Source organism: Suricata suricatta, chromosome 3 (assembly GCF_006229205.1).
Source record: "Suricata suricatta isolate VVHF042 chromosome 3, meerkat_22Aug2017_6uvM2_HiC, whole genome shotgun sequence".
NCBI lineage: Eukaryota > Metazoa > Chordata > Mammalia > Carnivora > Herpestidae > Suricata > Suricata suricatta.
Genome location: NC_043702.1, coordinates 105,632,878 through 105,652,768, shown reverse-complemented (window position 1 = coordinate 105,652,768; position 19,891 = coordinate 105,632,878). Strand labels below are relative to the sequence as shown.

The 19,891-nt window shown below is 47.4% G+C and overlaps 1 protein-coding gene across 1 annotated transcript in view; it reads right to left on the bottom strand.

The window, feature by feature from the left end:
* Positions 1-19,891, bottom strand: part of MYO7B (myosin VIIB) — a 73,307-nt gene that overhangs the window by 15,708 nt on the left and 37,708 nt on the right. Inside the window, exons 19-27 of the mRNA XM_029934770.1 lie at positions 14,318-14,402; positions 12,600-12,818; positions 11,349-11,516; positions 10,320-10,529; positions 10,018-10,185; positions 7,043-7,170; positions 2,733-2,859; positions 1,318-1,437; positions 109-282 (exon numbers count right to left, since the gene is read on the bottom strand). Coding sequence (XP_029790630.1) covers positions 109-282; positions 1,318-1,437; positions 2,733-2,859; positions 7,043-7,170; positions 10,018-10,185; positions 10,320-10,529; positions 11,349-11,516; positions 12,600-12,818; positions 14,318-14,402 — 1,399 coding nt within the window. The remainder of the gene's footprint in view (positions 1-108; positions 283-1,317; positions 1,438-2,732; positions 2,860-7,042; positions 7,171-10,017; positions 10,186-10,319; positions 10,530-11,348; positions 11,517-12,599; positions 12,819-14,317; positions 14,403-19,891) is intronic.

Genomic DNA, 19,891 nt, shown 5'->3' with positions numbered 1-19,891 from the left:
GGGATGCATCTGGTAGGGGCAGGAGGGCCCAGGGTGACATGGCATGGGGGCTTGCGCTGGCCTGGTGTCTGAAGAGGAGGGGGAGATGGACAGGGCAGCTGGCAGTACCTTGTTGTACACGGCAACCTGGAGGCAAAAGCCCATGTGGTCACTGAGGCCCTGCCTCTGGGCGATGTGCAGGCAGACTTCCCTCGATGTGGAGGCTGAGTCGACCATGACAATCAAGTTTTCCCCTGTCACCAAGATGACGTGGATTGGGATGTGCTTCTTTGACTTGACTGCCTGGGGACAGATGAGGACTCAGGCCCTCCGTCCTGGAGGCCAACCCACCACCCCTCTGCTCCCCAAGGCCCCGCCTGCCCCTCTCTAGGGATTCCTGAGCACCAGGTCAGCTGAAGCCTCACCCAGCTCAGCACGGAGTTAAAGTTGTGGTCCACAGATGTGGCCCCTGAACTGATGAACAGACCCGGCCGGGGCAAGGGCAATGTCCACACCGTGGACACTAGTTTGTGTGCTTCTCCAAGTCTGCCTGGGAGGTTTATGGAGGGCAGCCTGCAGGCCAAAGGTCCCATTTTAACAGGAGAACTCTGAGCTTTGGTGAGGTTGAGTGTCTCCGAATCACATAAGGTCAGAAAAGCTCTTAGAAATCTCAGAGTCCTAAACTCAAAGGCATTTTGGGTCTGTGGAAGCTATTGTTCCTTGCTGTGCACAACGGGGTGTGAGCACCCACATTGCTGCTGCAAGTTCACATGCAAGGGACTGAGCAGGTAGATGAGGGAGAAGAGGAGGGCCATGGACTTGAGTGGCAGGGTGAGAATGGGAAGGGGTGGGCAGGAGGTGACCCATGGTATAGGGCACCACGGGCACAGGGAGTGAGGGCCTTCCAGGAACCATGGGCCCCCTGAACCCTGCCTCTGTCTCAGTGACTCTTTCCGAGAACACTGCAAGAACTCACAGATGACACAAATAGCAATGCTAACAAGGATGTCCACCTTGGAATGATCACTGCCTTCTTAATAAAATGCACATGTCCTCGGGAGGGGGAATACTTTACCCAGTTAGCAGTCATTCACACCATAAAGCTAAGTTATTTTTTCTTTTAGCTAGTAGGTCCCTAAAGATGTGGGGAGGTCACTTTTGAAGCCTGGGCCATGCCTGGGGAGGCTGAGGCCAGGTGTGACCCACAGGGAGCACAGGCACAGAAGGTACCAGGAGAGATGGAGGGGCCCAGAGGATATGTTTGCTGCTGGAGGTGCTGGAGGAACCACGAGGCTGGCACCACCCCCACTGATGGCTCCTGCCCCTGCTGGCCCCTACCTGCAGCTCCAGCCAGGCGGGGGGCTCTGTGCGCACCCCGTTGGCATAGGTGCGTCTCAGGCGCTCTGCACAGAAGGGCCCGTAGCCAGCCGGCCCTTTTCCAATGAAGTTCAGCAGATACTGGTTGGGGCGGAAGGGAAGGGGAGAAAGAAGACACTTAGAATGGGGGCCATTTTCTACTTCTTGTCCAGGCAGATTCTAATAATCAAAATACTAAGTGAGATGATGAATGTGTTCATTATCCTTACCGGTAATAGTTTTGCAATATATTCCTATATAAAATCACTACATTGTACACCTTACATTTAGATGTTGTTATATGTCAATTATACCTCAATAAATCTGAAAAGAACAATAATATTCAGTGTTGGCAGAGGTCTGTTGAGATGGGCACTCACACAGTGTGTGTAAACTGGCACATTTCTGAGGACCAGTTTGTCATTATGTTTTAAATAATGCGTAGTATAAAAATGTGCATACTTTGTGACCCAATAATTTGAACCTATCTTTATACCTATGTTTTAATTGGTGTGTATGGTGATGAGTCACTGGAAGATGGGCCTTGAATGCCATCAGCGACTTAAATACCCTCTGGGATAGCTATAGATAGATGGCATTAAAGTTGGCATTTGGGAAAAGTTCGCACTGTGAGAAGACATGGAGGTATGTGAAACATGCAGGAGAGTCATTATTTAAAACGCATTTGATAAAACATGTTGGAAATCTTTTTCTCTCACAAAAAGACTGGAGGAGTTGGCTGGGGTCGAGTAGCCCTGGTGCCCAAGGCAGACGGCCCAGGCCCACGCCTCCTGCTGTCCCGACAGATGTGAGAGGAGGTAAGATTGTTTCCTGTGTGATCGCACGTACCACACTGTGTGGTACAGTGACCGGAATATGGAAGTTACCTCTGGGTGTGGAGAGGACTCTTCTTTCTTTTTAGACTTTCTGCATTTCCTGTGTATTACTTTTTCAATCAGAACTAAAAAGGACATGAAATAGCAAGTTCTGGGGCTTCTGACACTTGGGAGCACCCGGGAAGCCCCAGCTCCATGTTTAGTTCTAAGGATTAGAGGGAAAGGCTGCAGCCAGCCCCTGCTGGCACTCCTGAACACCTTCATTTTTTCAGTGCACATTTTTTCTACCAGCTCACTGTCTCCCCAGAAGAGTTGTCCTGGAGACTGAGCCCAGTGGGGTGGCCCTGCAGACCCTGAAGAAGGGCTGGAAGGAGCCAGGTCCAGTGTCCTCTTTTATAGATGGGGAAACTGAGGCCTAGAAGGCAGCTACCCACGCTGGCCTGCAGGAGCAGGAGAATCGGCCCGGGGCCGGGATTTCTGTACCTGCTCCAGAGCCCAGAGCCCACCTGTGCTCCGGCTGCAACCCGCTCCCCCTCAGCCCCTGCCCTGGGTCCTCCCCACCTTCATGAGCCTCTCGGAGGGTGGGAAGCAGCCCAGGCAAAGGCTGAGCAGGATCCAGCCCCGGGCCAGGCTGCTCTTTTTGAAGTTCTCCGACAGCTGCTTGCAGATCTGGCAGTAAATCTCATCCCTGAAAGACACATACCACTGGCTGTGGGTGAGGAGGGGAGACACAGCTGCCTGGCGCTAGTCCTTCTGTGCTCCTGGGGTGGGGAGTCTTGTCTGCATGGTGACCTGCAGTCTCTTTACCTCCAATTGCCTTTATTGGGCTCCCTGCCACCACCCTGGCCCCCCCTGGGCCCTGTCATCTCCTGGAACTGTGCCACCTCCAATGTCTTTCCAGGGCTCTACGTATTCCCACTGGCCCACTCCCGCTGGACCTCATTTCCTCCTTCATTCTTTGGGCCCTTGCCCCCTCCCTCACCCACTGTTGCTTGCAACACCCTGGCCCTCCAGCTGGGGGTGCAGCTGCAGGTCACAGCCCTGCCCTCAGGGGCCCAGCCCAACCAGATCTGCTCCTTTCCCCAACTTTCTCTCTCATCTTGAGGCCCACCCGCTCCTCCCCAACCCCCAACACAGCCCCCTCCCACTGCAGAGAGGAGCAGAGACTCCTAGGGAGAATCCTCAACTCCTCTGCTCCTGACCAGTTCTCATTCCTGCAGGCTCACTCTCTGCCTTCTCTAGCGGAGGGGTGCTCCTGGGTCCTTCATGCTGACTCAAGCCTCATTTTTTTAAATGTTTATTTATTTGAGAGAGAGAGAGAGAGAGAGAGAGAGAGAGACAGAAAGAGAGACTGAGCATGCACAGGTGTGTGCAGGGGAGGGGCAGAGAGAGAGGGAGACAGAGGATCTGAAGCAGGCTCCACGATGTCAGTGCAAAGCCCCTTGTGGAGCTTGAACTCACAAACCAGGAGCTTGGGACCTGAGCTAAAGTCAGAGGTTGAATAGATTGAGCCTCCCAGGAGCCCAATTCTTTTCTTTCTTAAAACTTTTCCCTACTGCTCTTAGAATTGAATTTAAACTCCGTGCTCCAACTGTGACAAACCGCTTGGAATTCCAGCCCCTTGGCTGTTTCAGGACTCTGTGACCCTGGTCATCATCTCCCTGTCTCCTTTGGTCTGGTGAACACGCCTCCTCCTTCCTGCACCACCTGGCCCTGTAGGGCATTATGACCAGTCCTTGGTGCCCTCATCAGACCCCTGTCTTAGCACAAGCAGTTATTGTGGGTCTCTGGTTCTCCCCAACTAAAGGGTAAGCTCCCAAAAGACAGTGACATGTTGTTCTCACCTTTGCATCCCCAGCCCCCAAGGCTTGGCCCTGAGCAGGTCCCATTTGAAAGAAAGTGGATGGAGGTAGAGTATTATGCTAAGTGAAATAAGTCAGTCAAAGACAAACACCATATGGCTTCATTCTATGTGAAATTTAATAAACAAAACAAGTGTAAATGCGGGGGGGGGGGGTGGTAAAAATAAAAGAGAGGCAAATTGGAAAACAGACTCTTAACTATAGAGAACAAACTGAAGGTTGCTGGAGGGTAGGTGGGCGGGAGATGGACTAACTAGGATGGGATTAAGGAGGGCACTTGTGATGAGCACTGGCTGTTGTATGTAAGTAATGAATCACTGACCTCTACACCTGAAATTAATATTACACTGTAACTTCAGTTAACTAGCTGGAATTTAAATAAAAATGTGAAAAACAAACATTGATTGAATGTGTGGCTGGATGTGGAGTGGGCATTTGCTTTGTCTTGGAATCTAAGACCCCAGAGCCAAGGACAAACAGATAATAATATTCAACACTCTAAAGAGATATATTCTTGTAGAATTTATCAAAGATGGCAGAACCGTCCAGTTACCATGCCAACATCTGCTGCATTGAAGCATTTGAAAGGTGATTTCTGGAAGGGACTTCATCAGAGTAGAAAGATCTCTGGCCCATCTCCACTCCCTCCAAGTGACAGGGAGCTAGGGGGACCCCAGGAGAACTGTTCATAGGGATGGGGCACTCTGCCAGAGATGAGATCCATCTCACTCCCTATCTGAGGCATGCTGAGCCCCAGAAGCCCATTGGCCCACCCCAGGGTACTGGAATAGGACCCAATGACAGAGTTCTTGAGAGTGCTTGACTTGTATGCCTCAGAGACACAAGTTAGGGACTTCCATGAACAAGAGACTAGCATCTGCTTCCCCCTAGAGAATTCAAAGCTACCCATGATGGACAGAGAACAGTCAGGAGCTAGGAGCTGCACTTGATGGGTAGAGCATGGGTGGGCTTCCTGTTGACTAAAAGGATGCCATGGAGGTAGTTGGGACTCAGGCATCTTGATGGGATCCCACACAAGCAGGCAGCCTACTATTCCAGAAGACCCCAGTGCTAATAGGCTGTGGTATGTTCAATTAGTGGCTAGATTTGAGAAGGAGTGTCAGTGGGTCACGGAAAGCGTCAGCACCAGCTGGAGAGCAGTGCTGTGTGCAAGTGCGAATAGGGGAATCTGAAGAACCCACAGTGCATCTCATGTGGACACAGCTTATACATGTCTGCCATCTTGGAAGGTGTGGGGGCCAGTGAGGATTACCCACGGGAGCACTACCAATAGAACCAAGTGAGAAGAGTTGCCAGGTTGGTGTCATAATGGAGGCTAACACGGGGGTAGAAACCCAAACAAGCAGAGGATAGACTTTGGGGTACGCACAGCAGTCCAAAGTGAGAAGGGAAATCCTGGAATGAAGAGAACCAGGGAGAGGAGTTCTCAATTTCAGTACAAAATCTTCCTAAATCTCTGGTTGGCCCCTGATCTATGCACATGTGGGGCCGACTCCAGGAATTCCAGCAAAGGCTAAAATACCTGAACATGGATTCCATTTTCTGCTCACCACAGGGAGATGAAATTTGAATCTGGCCAAGTTAACTGTCTGTCAGAACAAAACTCAATGCTCTTTGAAAGAATGTAACAGATTCCAGAGTCTCTAAATGTATTTTCCTCAGTGTCCAGGACACCACCCAAAAGTAATAGAATTACAAGGAAATAACAGTCCTTACTACATGTGTGAGGAAACAGAACAACATGATCATTCTTTTTTTTCTTTTAATGTTTTATTCATTTTTGAGAGAGAGAGAGAGAGAGAGACAGCATGAGCAGGGGAGGAAAGCAGTTGGGGCACCTGAGTGGCTCAATCAGTTAAGCATCTGACTTCAACTCAGGTCATGATCTCACAGTCCATGAGTTGGAGCCCCAAATTAGGCTGTGTGCTGACAGCTCAGAGCCTGGAGCCTGCTTCAGATTCTGTGTCTCCCTCTCTCTCTGCCCCTCACCCACTCTCTTTCTCTTTCTCTCTTTCAAAAATAAAATAAAAACATAAAAATTTTAAGTTAAAAAAAGGGGAAAGACAGTCAACGGGAGTTGACCCCAAGATGACCCAGTTCATGGATTCAGCAGAAAAGGTTTTAAAACTGCCATTACAGCTTGAGCACAAAGGACACCATGCTCATAGTGAATGAATGAATAGGAAATCTTGGCAGAGAAATAGAAACTATAAAAAGAACCAGGTACAAATTAAAATATATAACATCTGAAATTAAAAGAAATTGTTATGTGGGTATAACAGCAGAATTGTGGCAGATAAGAAAAAGATCAGTAAATCTAAAGATAGATTAATAAAAATTATCCAGTCTAAAGAACAGAGAAGGAAAGAAAAAGAAACATGAACAGATCCTCAGGCATCTGAGGGATGATATTAAGGAGTCTTATGTATGTTTAATTACAATTCAGGGAGAAGAAAGAGAGAGAGAATGAAATAAAAAAAAGTATTTGGAAAAACTAATGGCAAAAATCTCCCAAACTTGGTAAAAAATAATAACCTAAGATATACGAACCCCTAAAATACAGAAGCCTGTCTCAGAGCAGTAAACATATTTCTTAAAATTTGTATGAAAAGACAATTCCTGTAAAGCAGTATATATATATATATATATATATATATATATATATATATATATATATAATATAAATGAGGAATTTGCTTATTTATAGGGCCCTCATTAAAGCCTGTTATAAAATGAATCACTACCCCATGATGAATCTATTCTGAAAGTGGCTTTTACCCATGGGTTTCAACACAGAGGAAGTTGAGAACTCTTTAATGGTTCTAAAATCTACTATACTCAGACCTAGGCTGCAGGTCCCAGGACAGGGCACAGAGACAGGACAGGGTGTCTTAGGAGGCAGGCAAAGGAGGAGGCTGTGGCCATGGGCTGAGAGCCAGTGAGGGGGTCCGATGTCTAGATGGGGGTGAGGCAGGAACAGGGACTGACCTGAGGTTGGGCCGCAGGATGGCATGGCCCACAATGAAGTGCACCTTCTCCAGGTTGGACATGGGGTGGTCTGAGATCGGGCCATCAGGCTCAAATGCCTCCTCTCCAATTTTCAGCTGGCTGGCCACCTGAAACCCAAAGGTGGCAGTCAGAATGGTTGTGACTCTCCTTATTTGCAAAGGAGAACACCAGGCCCTAGGCAGAAAGAAAAAGCTGGGGTCCAGGGCTGGCCAGCAGTAGGGCTGGAAGCAGACTGAGGGCCCCTTAGCCTGGGCTCACCTGCCCTGTGATCCAGGACCGTCTTAGCTTCATGGAGGAGAGGTCTTTGCTCCCTCTGTCCCTGTGGCTGGGCCTCTGTGGATGGAGAGAGTTCCTGAGTGTGCCGGGCCAGCACTTTAATGCTGCTGACCCCACAGCCACCTAGGCAGAGCCAGTGTCCATCTCCCCCAGACACTTCCTGGCCCGATTTACAAGGCTCAGGCAGCCCTGCATCCTGGCTGAGCTTTGCAACACCTCGCGTCCACATCCTCCTCCTCCTTCTGGGTAATGAGACAGACAAGGGGAGTGAGAGACTACACAGACCTGCTCACCAGTAACCAGCCCCCTGGGGGGCTGGGGGGAGGAGCTCAGGTTTATTCTGATCCCAAACCCTGTACCTCTTGCCAGAAAGCCCTTTGAAGTAGGGCTGGGTTTGAGCCCAGGTGCCCGGAACGGCCCTGGGCCATGGTCACTCTCAGTGAAAACTTCATGGAGGATTTAGAATCCTCTCTGCCCGCTGCGAGGTGGGAGCTCTGCCAAGAGTAGGCTTCAAGGCCTGGGCTGGGTGGGGTGGGGCTTGTCCGTCTCCTGAGGCAGGAGAGTGGGCAAGGCTTGTCGGGCTCACTGCTACAGGCAGGGGCACACAGCAGGCACTTAATAGGAAGAAACACTTGAGATGTGACTTTTGGGAAGCCAGTCCCACCTCTCTCTGCACTCCTGCTCCAGAGGTGCCTTCCAGGGTCCCTTGCCTGAGTGGTGGCCAGCCTCCAAGGTGGCCCTCAGTGATCCACATCCCCTGACAGTCCAGCCCACTACTGTGTCTGACTTTTGAGACTAGGTGTTGCAGCTTCCTTCATGCTTTCTCTCTTAGATCACTTTGTCTGGGGAAGCCACATTGTGAGGACACTCGAGCAGCCCTGTGAAGAGGCCCAGATGACTAGGAACTGAGGCCTCCTGCCAGCTGCTGTGCGAGGGAGCCATCTTGGAAGTGGATCCGGGGGCTCCAGTCAGTCCTCGAGGTGACAGCAGCCAAATCTCATGACAGACCCTGAGCCCAGACTAACCAGCTAAGTCACTCTTGACCCTCAGAAATGGTGTGAAATAACAAATATGTACTGTTTCAAGCTGCTAAATTTTGGTGGGTAATTTGTTACACAGCAATAGATGACTAATACATTCTGCAGAGCCCATGAGAGATTGAGGGGGACGAGAAGGGGTCAGGGCTTGATTTGGGCAACTTCCCACATAACTCCTGGACCAGGTCTGGCCATGTGATGCTAAGCTGCAGACTCCCTTGTATTTCTATGCAGTCAGTCTATGCACAGGACCCTGTGGGTGTCTGAGCAGAGTCCCAGACACTGGATATATGGGCTGGAGTGATACTGTAATTTATAGTAAGAAATATATATTTGGTCTTCATCCCTGTTCCTGGCACAGATCTCTCAAAATTCTTAGAATTTCTTGCAACTAAGGTGTCTTTAGTTATTTTAATGAGGTGACTTTTAGAAACACCCAAGTATGGGTGTCACTGGAGTCAACTCTGTCCCCTGTCCCTTACTCCACCTCTGGGGAGCAGGAGGGGGTGGAGATTGAGTTCAATCACCAATGGCCAATGGGGTATATTCTTCATGTCTATGTAATGAAGACTTCCTGAAAACCAAAAAGGATGGACTTTGGAGAACTTCAGGTTGGTGAATGCATGAAAATTTGGGGAGTGGTGTGCTGGTAGAAAGCATGGATTTCCACCCCCTACCCCTCTTCAAACCTTGCTCTATGCATCCCTTCCATCTGGCTGTTCTTGCATTATACCCTGTAACAATAAAGTGGTTCTCTGAATTCTACGAGCCCCTCTAGCAAATTAACCAAACCCACAGAGGGGGTCATAGGAACCCCTGATTTGTAGCCTGTAGGTCAGAAGCATAAGTGATAACCGGGACATGTGACTGGGGTCTGAAGTGGGGGTCCATCTTACAGGACTGAGTCCTCACTCTGGGATCTGACACTGCCTGTAGGGAGATAGTGTCACAGTTGTGTGGAATTGCTTGCATCGGAGAATTGCTTGCTGTTGGGAAAACCCTCACATGTTGAAACTGGGGACAGAATTGTAGGCAGTCATGGAGCTCTCGCTGCTTGTGGGGCCCTGGGCTGTATCTGTTGTATAATTCCTTTGAACCATTCTTGGTTAGTTCACTAAGATTATGTCATGAAACTGGGCCTCAGGAAGGACTTCTGACGAAAAGTGGATATGAATTAATCTTTCAGAACTTGGTCTCTGAATTCAGTAGAATGGATTCAAAGCCTAGCTCTGTGACACATATTCACTGTAGCTTGGAGGCAAGTCATTTCACTCCTCGGTTTCATTTGTTGTCATACATTGACTAATCCCTGCTTCATAGGGCTGGCTCACCTGGGAATTAGCTGCAGAGAAGCCACTGGCACACAGCCCATTGTCAGTCAGTAGCAATATCTGTTGTTATTATTATTGTTCTATGCATTTGAATTCTGTTCAAGTCAAGCCTAATACTCAGAGTCTGGAAACCCTTTTCATTATCAGAAAATGCTGGGCATAATGCCTGACTCCTACGTTCCTGAGTGCCATTCACTCGTGGCTGACACTCACTCCACAGTCTTGCCCCGCCTCCAGTCCAGCTTCCACAGAGCCTCTGCCCAGGGGACACCTGAGGTCTGCCCTGCCCCACCCCCCTCACACCAGGCACCTGGGTAGATCCACGCCACTGTGGAGACTGGAGGCCGTTCTCTCTGCCCCCGGTGTTCTGGAGCTGTTGCACCACCGAGTTGTTGCTTAGGCTGTTCCTGGCCAAAAGCACTGGCTCGGGTAGGTCACCCATGAACCTCAGGATGATGCACCACACAGCCAGAGCGGCCTGGGGAGAGGAGACAGAGGGCTCACAGTCCTGGGCCCGCAGCAACCCTCCCCTTCCTCATTCCGTCGGAGCCAGGGGTGGGGTGGGTTGGGGTGGGGTGCGGGGGAGGCCAGAGCCACCAGAAACCAGGCTACCGAGCAGTCGGCATTGTCCTCGTGGTAGAGCAGCGGGTATCGGAGGGGCCTCCGGATGTGCGTGTGGCTGGCCGATTTCTGGAAGTAGGTTGCAGCGAACTTGGGGAAGGTGTACTCAGCCAGGTCGTCCGCATCCTCCTTGGACTCCTCCACCATGGGGACTGTGTCCAGGTCAACCTCAGGCAGTTTCTGGGTCCTTGCTTCCAGATCCTGGGTGCCGGGGAGGGGGAGAGTCAAAGGTCAACCATCCTCCCAGATGTTGGCTGGCTGGGTATGCACCTCTGGGGTCAGGGAGCCCCAAGACAGGTCTGTGTGTTCTTCTGCTGGGTGCAGCGTGATCCGCTCCCCCTTGTGTCAGAGACCTCTCCCCTCACCTCGCAGCCTCACAGGGCCCCTGGTGGGCTGCTCCTCCTGCAGAAGTGGTCTGGGCTGCTCCTACACAGCCTGGTGTGTACTGTATGTGTGTGCATGCATGCGTGTGTGCATGTGCGTGTACATGCTCAGGGGAAAGGCATGAGCCCCTTGGGTGGGGTCAGGGGGGGGCATCCAGGTCACTGGCTCTCAGGGCCCAAAGCAGTGCGGTGAGAGCCCTGGGGATCTGCTCAACTCCAGCCCTCTCCTCCCACCCGCCTCCTCCCTCAGACACTGCTGCCAGCGCTCATTAGTCCTCAGCACTCATCAGTCCCCAGGTCCCATTCTTCAAAGCAGCAGCTGCGGCCTCTGTAAAAGGGAAATGCTGCTGGATTGAAAGCCCCCCACATTTGCATATTAAAGGTTCTAGAATGTTGTGCAGGTAAGGAACCTGCTTCACTTGAAAGGGTTTGGTCAAGAACCTCCTGCTCCCCTTTCTCTGCTTGCGCCCCCAGCACTGCAGAACACACTTCACCTAATCTGCCTGACCCCCACTCCCACCCTCCCTCTGCCTGCAGAGTCTCAGCTTCTCAGTGAGCCTGGAGGCTGAGTCAGGGACTAAGCAGGCCCTCCCACGCTCTGCCAGGCCAGACTCCTGAATGACAGGGCCTATCTTACCTCGAAGCCCCTTGGGGACTGGCCCTCCTGCCCACCGATCACAGAAGGAAGGAAGCCGAACACTCGCTCCACCATCTCAGTGTCAGTGACGGTGTCGTAGATTGACTTGCGCTTCCTGGTGGGGACAGCATATTGGCTCTCTTCTTCAGCTGGGATGACCAGGAGTCCCTGCATAGATACCCCATGGGGCAAAGGTTACCACGGCCTAGTGAGGGCAAGCACCCCCTAGAATGCAACTAAACCTCCTCCTAATGACGTTTGTTCAAATCAGTAAGTTTTCCTCTAAAATCCTAGAATTTAATAGCTAGTGTGGCGAGAGATCAACCACCCTGAGCTTTTCACTCCCTGGAGAGTGGGAGGTCCAGAGAGGGGAGGCTGCCTGCATGTCCCTACCCTGGTGTGGTCCCTGGGCTACCCCCTCAAGCCCCAGGGGCCCCCAGAACCTAGCTGCCCACCTGGACCCTTCCCTCAAAGAGCACCAGGGCTCCACTGGGGCATGTCCCTGGGGCCGTCCTCACTAGCGCACACCTGAGGCTGATTTGTGGCCCATCTGGGGCCATGTGGGAGCAGAAGCCTGCTGCTGATCTGTCTGCTGGTCTCTTCTCTCACTTGTCCTGGCCACTGTACTAGTAATGTGCTCAGCAGACCTAACTGTCACCTGGAGAGCAGGTGTAGACTTCATCCTAGCCCTTTGTCTGCTCACAGTTTTGAGGAAAGAGGCTGAGTCTTGGATGCTCCCTGGAGGAGAGGGGGTCACGGGACATTTCAACATGCAGTGATGTGCACCTTGCACTGCTCTCCTGCTCCCTATTCTCCAGTCTTTCCTGCCCCGACATTCAGATTCCTCTTGGAATTTCTCTGCCCCGTCAAACCATAGCCCTGTCCCCAGGGGCCTTTGACTGTGTCCATGGAGCTGCAGTCTCCGGTGGCTCATTTGGCCATGGTTCCCTACCTCATTCAGGGATGGACCAGTCCTGCTGGGAAACCATGCCCAGGGCTAAAGGGAGGGGATCAAGAAGCTCTTTTTCCAGGTTTCAGATATAAGACTATCTCATTGACATGATGCCTCTCCCATGGGGGTGACCCAGGTGTCCCGCACGGTGTGAGGACATGCTTCAGTAATAACTTTGGACAAGGAAGAGATAGGAGCGCCTGGTGAAAGCTCGATGTTGCTGCTCCCCCTCCCAACCGCCCTCCCTGCTGTGGGCCCCCGGCAGCCCCCGCCTGCCCAAGAGGGTAGAGACCACCTACGTTGGCTTTCTGCAGCCGGAAGTTCCGCCTGGCGGCCATGCCCCTGGCGTGCGCCTGGATGACCACCACTGCCCTCTTCTTGGCCTGGACTTGCTGGCGCACGAGGTAGCCCCGGCAGAGCGCCTGCAGCCGCACCATACTCTGCTGCACCGTCCGGTACTGCTTGGCCAGGAGGAGGCCCCGGGCAATGGCCTGCAGACGTTCAAACCCCAGGAGGATCTGTGGAGGAGAGAGGGATGTACACTCAAAGTGAGGCCTGCGCCCAGCAGGGCCCAGAGCATGGAGAATGCCTTCCCAAAGGGTCAGAGAAAAAGAGAGGCAAGTCATACGCCCTAGGAGACCTCATAAATTAGCTTTACAGTTCTCTGCTTTGGGGCAAAGGGCTAGTGCTAAAAGTTTACACGCCAATGGGTATAAGCACATTAAATGAGTTATTACTTGCAAAGCACTTAGAACAGTCCTTCCATGTGAATACAGGCTAAATAAGTTGAATGGCATGAACAATAAAGTGCTCTTCTGGAGGCCAGTGATAGGGAATTGGTTTGGATGTCATGTGGGTGATGGGGTTCCAGAGGCCTTCCCACACCTAAACCAGGACAGCCAAACTGTCAGCAGTTAGCGCCCCCAAGTGGAGGGCTATGGCTGCCTTCACCAAGCTCATCTCTGGGATTGTTCAAATAAAGAGGAAATAAATTGATGAACACCCATTTCTATGCTGCAAACATGCTCTGGTGCACGGCAGTCCCTGAGCCCCTGGGTGAGTCTTGTTGGCTTCCCAAAGACCAACCCAGTGGGTGCCAGGTGTGTGGGGTCACACTTCATCCTCCAAGCTTGGAAGTCACATTGACCAGCATCCAAATCCCAGTTTTACTGCTTACTAACTGCTCCTGGGAATACTACTTAACCTCTCTCTGCCTCAGTTTCTTGACTTAATTTAGTAATAAATCCAATGATGTGCACAGAGCAATGGCTCTAAGTAGACTTCCCAACCATGTCAGCTGCTATTATGTCTTTGTGAGCACAGAACACAGGCAGGCGCAGGGTCAAATTTCAAAATGCTGGAATGTGCATCTTGGTGCCATTTCCCTGCTCCCTGTCTTTCAGCCTCTTCTGCTCAGACACCTCCTTTTGGAATTTCTCTGCCCCCAAAGCATCATTCCATAGCCCAGTAATCAGGGGCCTTTGCTCTCCTCCACAGAACTGTAGCCTCTCATAGCCCATCTGGTCCTGGTTTCCTGAGCCTGATTGGCTGATGTGACCACTGCATGTCTCAACTATCGTCACATCCCATGACAAAGGCTAGCGGTCAAGTGATGCCCAGTAGGGCATGGCTAAGGTTGCTGTAGCTCATTTCTTGAGCAGACGCTTATTAGCAGCGCCTGTGGTTAAGAAAAAAATCATAAGGGCTTGAAACAAAGACTAGTCCATCTACTTATTTGTTGCCTGTAAACTGAGAAAAGACGATCATGTGATTTCAGAGCAGGACACCTTGTTCTACCTTGCAGATGCCCCAAATTCTGCAAGAGAACACTCTGCAGCCCACAAACCTGAAAGCAGGGACCTGAGATGATGTTAACCAGAGACTGTGTGGGGTGCCTGAGAGCTGGTCATCCGAAGTCTGTCATAACACGTTAGTGATCTGATCCTTCCGGCCTGAGCTCTCACCTCTGCATGAAAGAACTTTCAGCTGGAGCAGCCTCCCAAGCGGGTTCTCTCACCTGCTTGAAGTTCCGCCTGCTGTGGTAGCCTCTCCACCCGGCCTGGAGGGTCACAGCTGCCTGCCTCTGCCTCAGGAACTCCTTCCTAGAAGGGGGAATGCAAGTCCAAACGCATGTAACAGCATCACACATGTCAAAGCCTTTGGGGAGAAATGATCTGAAGGGGAGAGGGATAATGAAATGTGGAGAGAATGAACACATACATTGTTTCTTGTTCAGAAGCCTTTATAAGCCAAAGACACACATGTTAGGAATTTAGATCTACTGCCAACGACTCAAATTTGTGAATTAGGACAGTGCAGTTTTTAGAACAATCGGCACATTTTCCCTCATTTCTTCCAAAGATCTGTGAAGGAATAAAACTCATTTCCAACTTAAAAAAATTTTTTTAATGTTTATTTTATTTTTGAGAGAGAGTGTGTGAGCAGGAGAGGGGCAGAGATAGAGGAAGACACAGAATTAGAAGCAGGTTCCAGGCTCTGAGCTGTCAGCACAGAGCCCGACATGGGGCTTGAACCCACAAACGGTGAGATCAGGACCTGAACCAAAGTTGGGCGCTTAACCAACTGAGCCACCCAGGCACCCCATCCAACTTTTTATTCCTTGCTAGACTCTTCCTGTGCCTCCGGCCGGTAGCCCAGGTGTCTGCTGGGAACTAGATTAGAAATACCAGGACTGGGCCTCATCTCTGGAGGCAGGTCAAGACAGGAAGGCAGCCCCCTGGGCCCTGGTAGCCTGGGAACTCCAGCGACCTGCTACCCATTGTAGGGAGGAAAGTGGGCTGGATACCGGAAGGGTAACCTGAAACTTGGCCTCTAGGGAGGCAAGCTGGGTGCATATAGATGTATCTTTGATCTCACACTTATCTGAGTTTCCTTTTCACTTCTAATAATTTTTCAGGATATTTTCTTAGGTTTAAGACAGTAGATCTCAAACATATTAAAAATCATCTGGAGAACTTCAGTATTTATTGATGCTCAGGTCCTACTCAGTCCAATTAAGTCAGAATCTTTGCTGAAGGGTCTGGAGACCATATATTTGTATATCTATCTATCTATCTATCTATCTATCTAATTTTTTTTTTCATATACATACACACACAGAGTGTAAATATCTCCCCCAGATGATTCTACTACAAGGCCAAAGTAAGTGAATTATAAAAAATAAAGATAATTTGACTCCTTGCTGATATTTCTGATACTGGTTATCAACAAGGGATGATTCTGCCTTCAAGGCATATCTGGCAATGTTTAGAGACACTTTGAGTTGCTATGACTGGGAAATGAGGCAGGAGGGTGTTACTGGCATCTTGCGAGTACAGGTGAGGGACCCTGTTAAACATCCCACCACGCCCACGTCAGTCCCTCCCAACAGAGTTACCTAATCAAAAATGTCAACAGAATTGAAGTTGAGAAACCCTGATTTCTAACTTTTCCTTAATATTCTTGTCTAACTGCATTGTCTAGAAGAACAAGAACACCATCAGTTATCAATGATGATCACTTCTGAAAAGATGAGTGGGGCAGACATACTTTTTTCCTGTTTCTCCTGCTAACTACAACTAAAAACCCTGTATATTTATATAAAATAAACGTAAGAAGACTCTGAAGTGTGGAGAGAAGAAGGCAGACTAGCTAGGGATCTCAGATCCACAGAGTGACACAGTGACAACTTCTCTGGGTTTTCTTTTTGCCTCATATTTCCCAGATCAGGAGCTAAATAAGCCACCAGAAATGACAATGGGCACAGGCAAAAAAAAAAAAAAAAAAGCTCCAAGAAAAAAGCCGTCTCCCTCTACCAAAAGAGCCAGGAAAGGGGCAGCTTAACAAGACAGAAAACTTTTAAATAAAAACTGCTCTACTTCAGTGAAACACCACAAACAACCATGGTCACACCCCCACTTACACCAGAAAATGGCAGGTGAGGAGCCTGCATTTCTACCCTTGTCAGGGCTGTGTCAGAGAAGGCTGAGAGGGAAGCCCTCCTTGATGGGTGAGCCTGTCCCTCACAGTGTCGGTGGAGACCAGTGGGGAATGCTGGACTTCCACCCTTGCTTGGCAGTAATGGGGTCTCTCCTCCCCTCCATGCTGGAGTGGGATCGGAGGAGACGTGGTGCACAGGCAGGCTTTCCCAATCTCTCAGGTAGGAAGAACATCGCTCTCCCTCTGTGGTATCAGTGGAGGCCTACTGGGAAGCTGGAACTCCGACACCCAGCCAGCAGTCAGAGGAGCCTCTGCCTGCCTTGAGAGTCGCTGGAGGCCAGGTGGACAACTTAGACTCTCCCCCCAACTGACAGTAAACAGATTGCACCGCTATTCTCCCCTGCTAGAGTAGGGTCAGAGGAACCCACTACAACAGAGTGTTTAAACAAGACCCAGAATTCTTATAATACCCCAAATGTCCACGTTTCAATTAAAAATCACTTATCATACTAAGAGCAAGGAAAAGAGCAACTTGAATAAGAAAAGAAAAGGCAACATATGCCAACACTGACAGAAATGTTAGCTGTTATAAAAATGCTTCAATGAGGAATTATAAACACACTTGAAACAAATGAGAAAATACAAAGTCTTAGTAAAGAAATAAAAGACATAAAGTAGAACCAAATGGAACTTTTAGAACTGAAAAATACAATAACTGAAATTTTAAAAAATGCCTCAGTGGATGGGTTTGGCAGCAGATAGAGAGAAAAGAAGAAAAGAGTCAGTGAGCTTCAAGATGGAACAGTATAAATCATCCAACCTGAAAAGCAGAGAGAAAAGATACTGAAGTAATATGACCAGAGCCACAGGCACCATTGGGACTGTTTTTTTGTTTTTTTGTTTTTTGTTTTTTTGGTCATTGGAGTCCTAGAAAGAAAGGAGAAAGAGTGCTGAAAAAGCATTATAAGAAATAATGACTGAAAAAGCTCATAAACATAAAAAAAAGATACAAATAAGCTGAACAAACTTCAAACAGGATAAATTCACATCAAGGTACATCATGGGCAAACTTCTGAAAACTAAAGGCAAAAAAACTTGAAAGTAACAAGAGAGAAACAACACATTACTTATAAGGAGAAAATGATTTAGATTTCTCATCAGAACAATGGAGCCAAGGAAGAAGTGGTATAATATTTTCCAAGGATTGAGAGAAAAGAGCCATCAACCCAGAATTTTATGTTAGTAAAAATATCTTCCAGAACTGAAGGGGACATCAAGACATTCTCAGATGAAGAAAAACTAAAAACATTAAGAGAAGTGTCACTAGAGCTATCCTAAAAGAATAAGTAGAAGTCCTTTAAAGAGAAAGGAAAGGATAACAGAAGAAATCTTGGGATCTCAAGAAGGAAAAAATAAATAGTAAGCAATAATATGGGTAAATACAATAAGCATTCCTCTCCACTTCAGTTTTAAATTATGTTTGATGATTGAAGCAAAATTTGTAATGCTGTCTGATGTAGTTCTAAATGCATGTAGAAGAAACATTTAAGGAAAATTATATAGCAAATGGGAGAAAGTAAATGGACATAGAGAGAAAATTTCTATATCTCTCAAAGTGGTAAACTGATGACATTAGTAAACGGTCATAATTCATGTATATGTAATACAATAATGGAGCAACCACTAAAAAAGGTTTTTAAAAATATACATTTAAAACACTATAAATAAATGAAAATGAAATTTTAAAAATGTTTAGGCAATCCACAGTATGGCAGGAAAAATAAAACATAGAAATGAAAAACAGAGAACAAACAGAAAACAAAAAATAAAATGACAGATTTAATTTCTAGCATATAAATAATTACATTAAGTGTAAAAAGCATAACTACACCAATTAATAGACAGAGATTGACTTAACAGATTTTAAAAACTGTGTATGAGAAACTCACTTAAAACACAGGTTGAAAGTAAAAGAATGAAAAATATGTATTATGTAAATAATAACCAAAACAAAACAGGAGTGGTTGTATTATTATCAGAAAAGTAGATCTCAGAACAAAGAAAATAACCAGACACAGAAGGAGACATTGTATGATGATAAAAGGATAAATCCACCAAGAAGACACAGTAAACCTAGATGTGTATGCACCAAATGACATAGCTAAAAAAAATATATGAAGCAAAAAATAGTAGAACTGAAATGAAAAACGGGAAAATCCACAGTTATGATTGGAAACTTCAGCACCCCTTTCTCAATAATTGGTAGAACAACTAGGGAACAAATCAGCAAGAATATAAAATTTAATATCATTATCAACAAGGTATAATTGACACTTTTAGAATATTCCACTAAACAGCAGAATACATGCCCCTTTCATGCACTCATAGAACATATAACAAGACAGTCCATATCCTGGGCCATAAAGGAAATATTGGCACATTAAAAAAATTTAACCCGTACAGAGTGTGTCTCTAACCAAAATGGAATTGAACTAGAAATCAGTAACAGAATGATAACAGGAAAGACTCCAAACACTTGGAAACTAAACAACAGACTTCTAAATAACCCATGAGCCAAATAGAAAGTCTCAAAGAAAATTAAAAAAAATTATTGAATAAAAATGAAAAAACATATCAAAATGTATCATAGCTAAAGAAGGGCTGAGCATGGAGCCTGCTTAAGATTCTCTCTCACTCTCTCTCTCTCTCTCTCTCTCTCTCTCTCTCTCTCTCTCCCTCTGCCCCTCTTCCCTGCTTTTGTATGCTACTCTCTCTCTTTCTAAGGTAAAATGTAATGAAATAAATAAAAGGCTAAGGAAGAAAAATCACATGATCATACCAACTGATGCAGAATTTTTTTGGACAAAATTCAACATCCATTTCCAAGAAACATTCCCAGAAAACCAGGGATACAGGAAACTTTCTCAACTTGATAAAGAACAACTGTAAGAAACCTACAGCTAACATTATACTTAATGGTTAAAGACTGAGTGCTTTCCCCTAAGCTGTGAAACAAGGCAAAGATATCTGCTTTTACCATTCTTATAATACTGGAAGTTCTGGCCAATGCATTAAGCAAGAAAAGTAAATGAAAAATACACAGATTGGAAAGGAGGAAATAAGACTGTCCATATTTGCTCATAACATGATGGTCTACATAGAAAATTTTGCGAAATCCATAAAAAGTAAGTGACTTCAGCAAAGTTACAGGAAGCAGAATTAACACACAAGTCAATAATATTTTTACATACTAGCAATGAATACATCAATGCCAAAATTAAAAATACAGTACCATTTACAATCTCTCAAAAGAAAAAACACACAAGCTAGGTGTAAACCTAACAAAACGTGTACAGAACATGTATGCTGAAAACAACAAAATATTGGTAAAAGACATCAAAAAAGATCTAAATAAATGGACTCCATGATTAGAAAGCTTAACATAGTAGAGATGTCAATTCTCCTTAAATTGATATTCAACATAACTACTATCAAAATCCCAGCAAGAGTTTTTTGTAGATATGGACAAGATGTTTCTAAAATGTATATGGAAAGACAAAGGACCCAGAACAGCTAAAACAATGTTAAAAAAGAAGGTAGAAGGAACTAGTCTTACAGCTTCAAGACTTATTATATAACTAGTCAACAACAC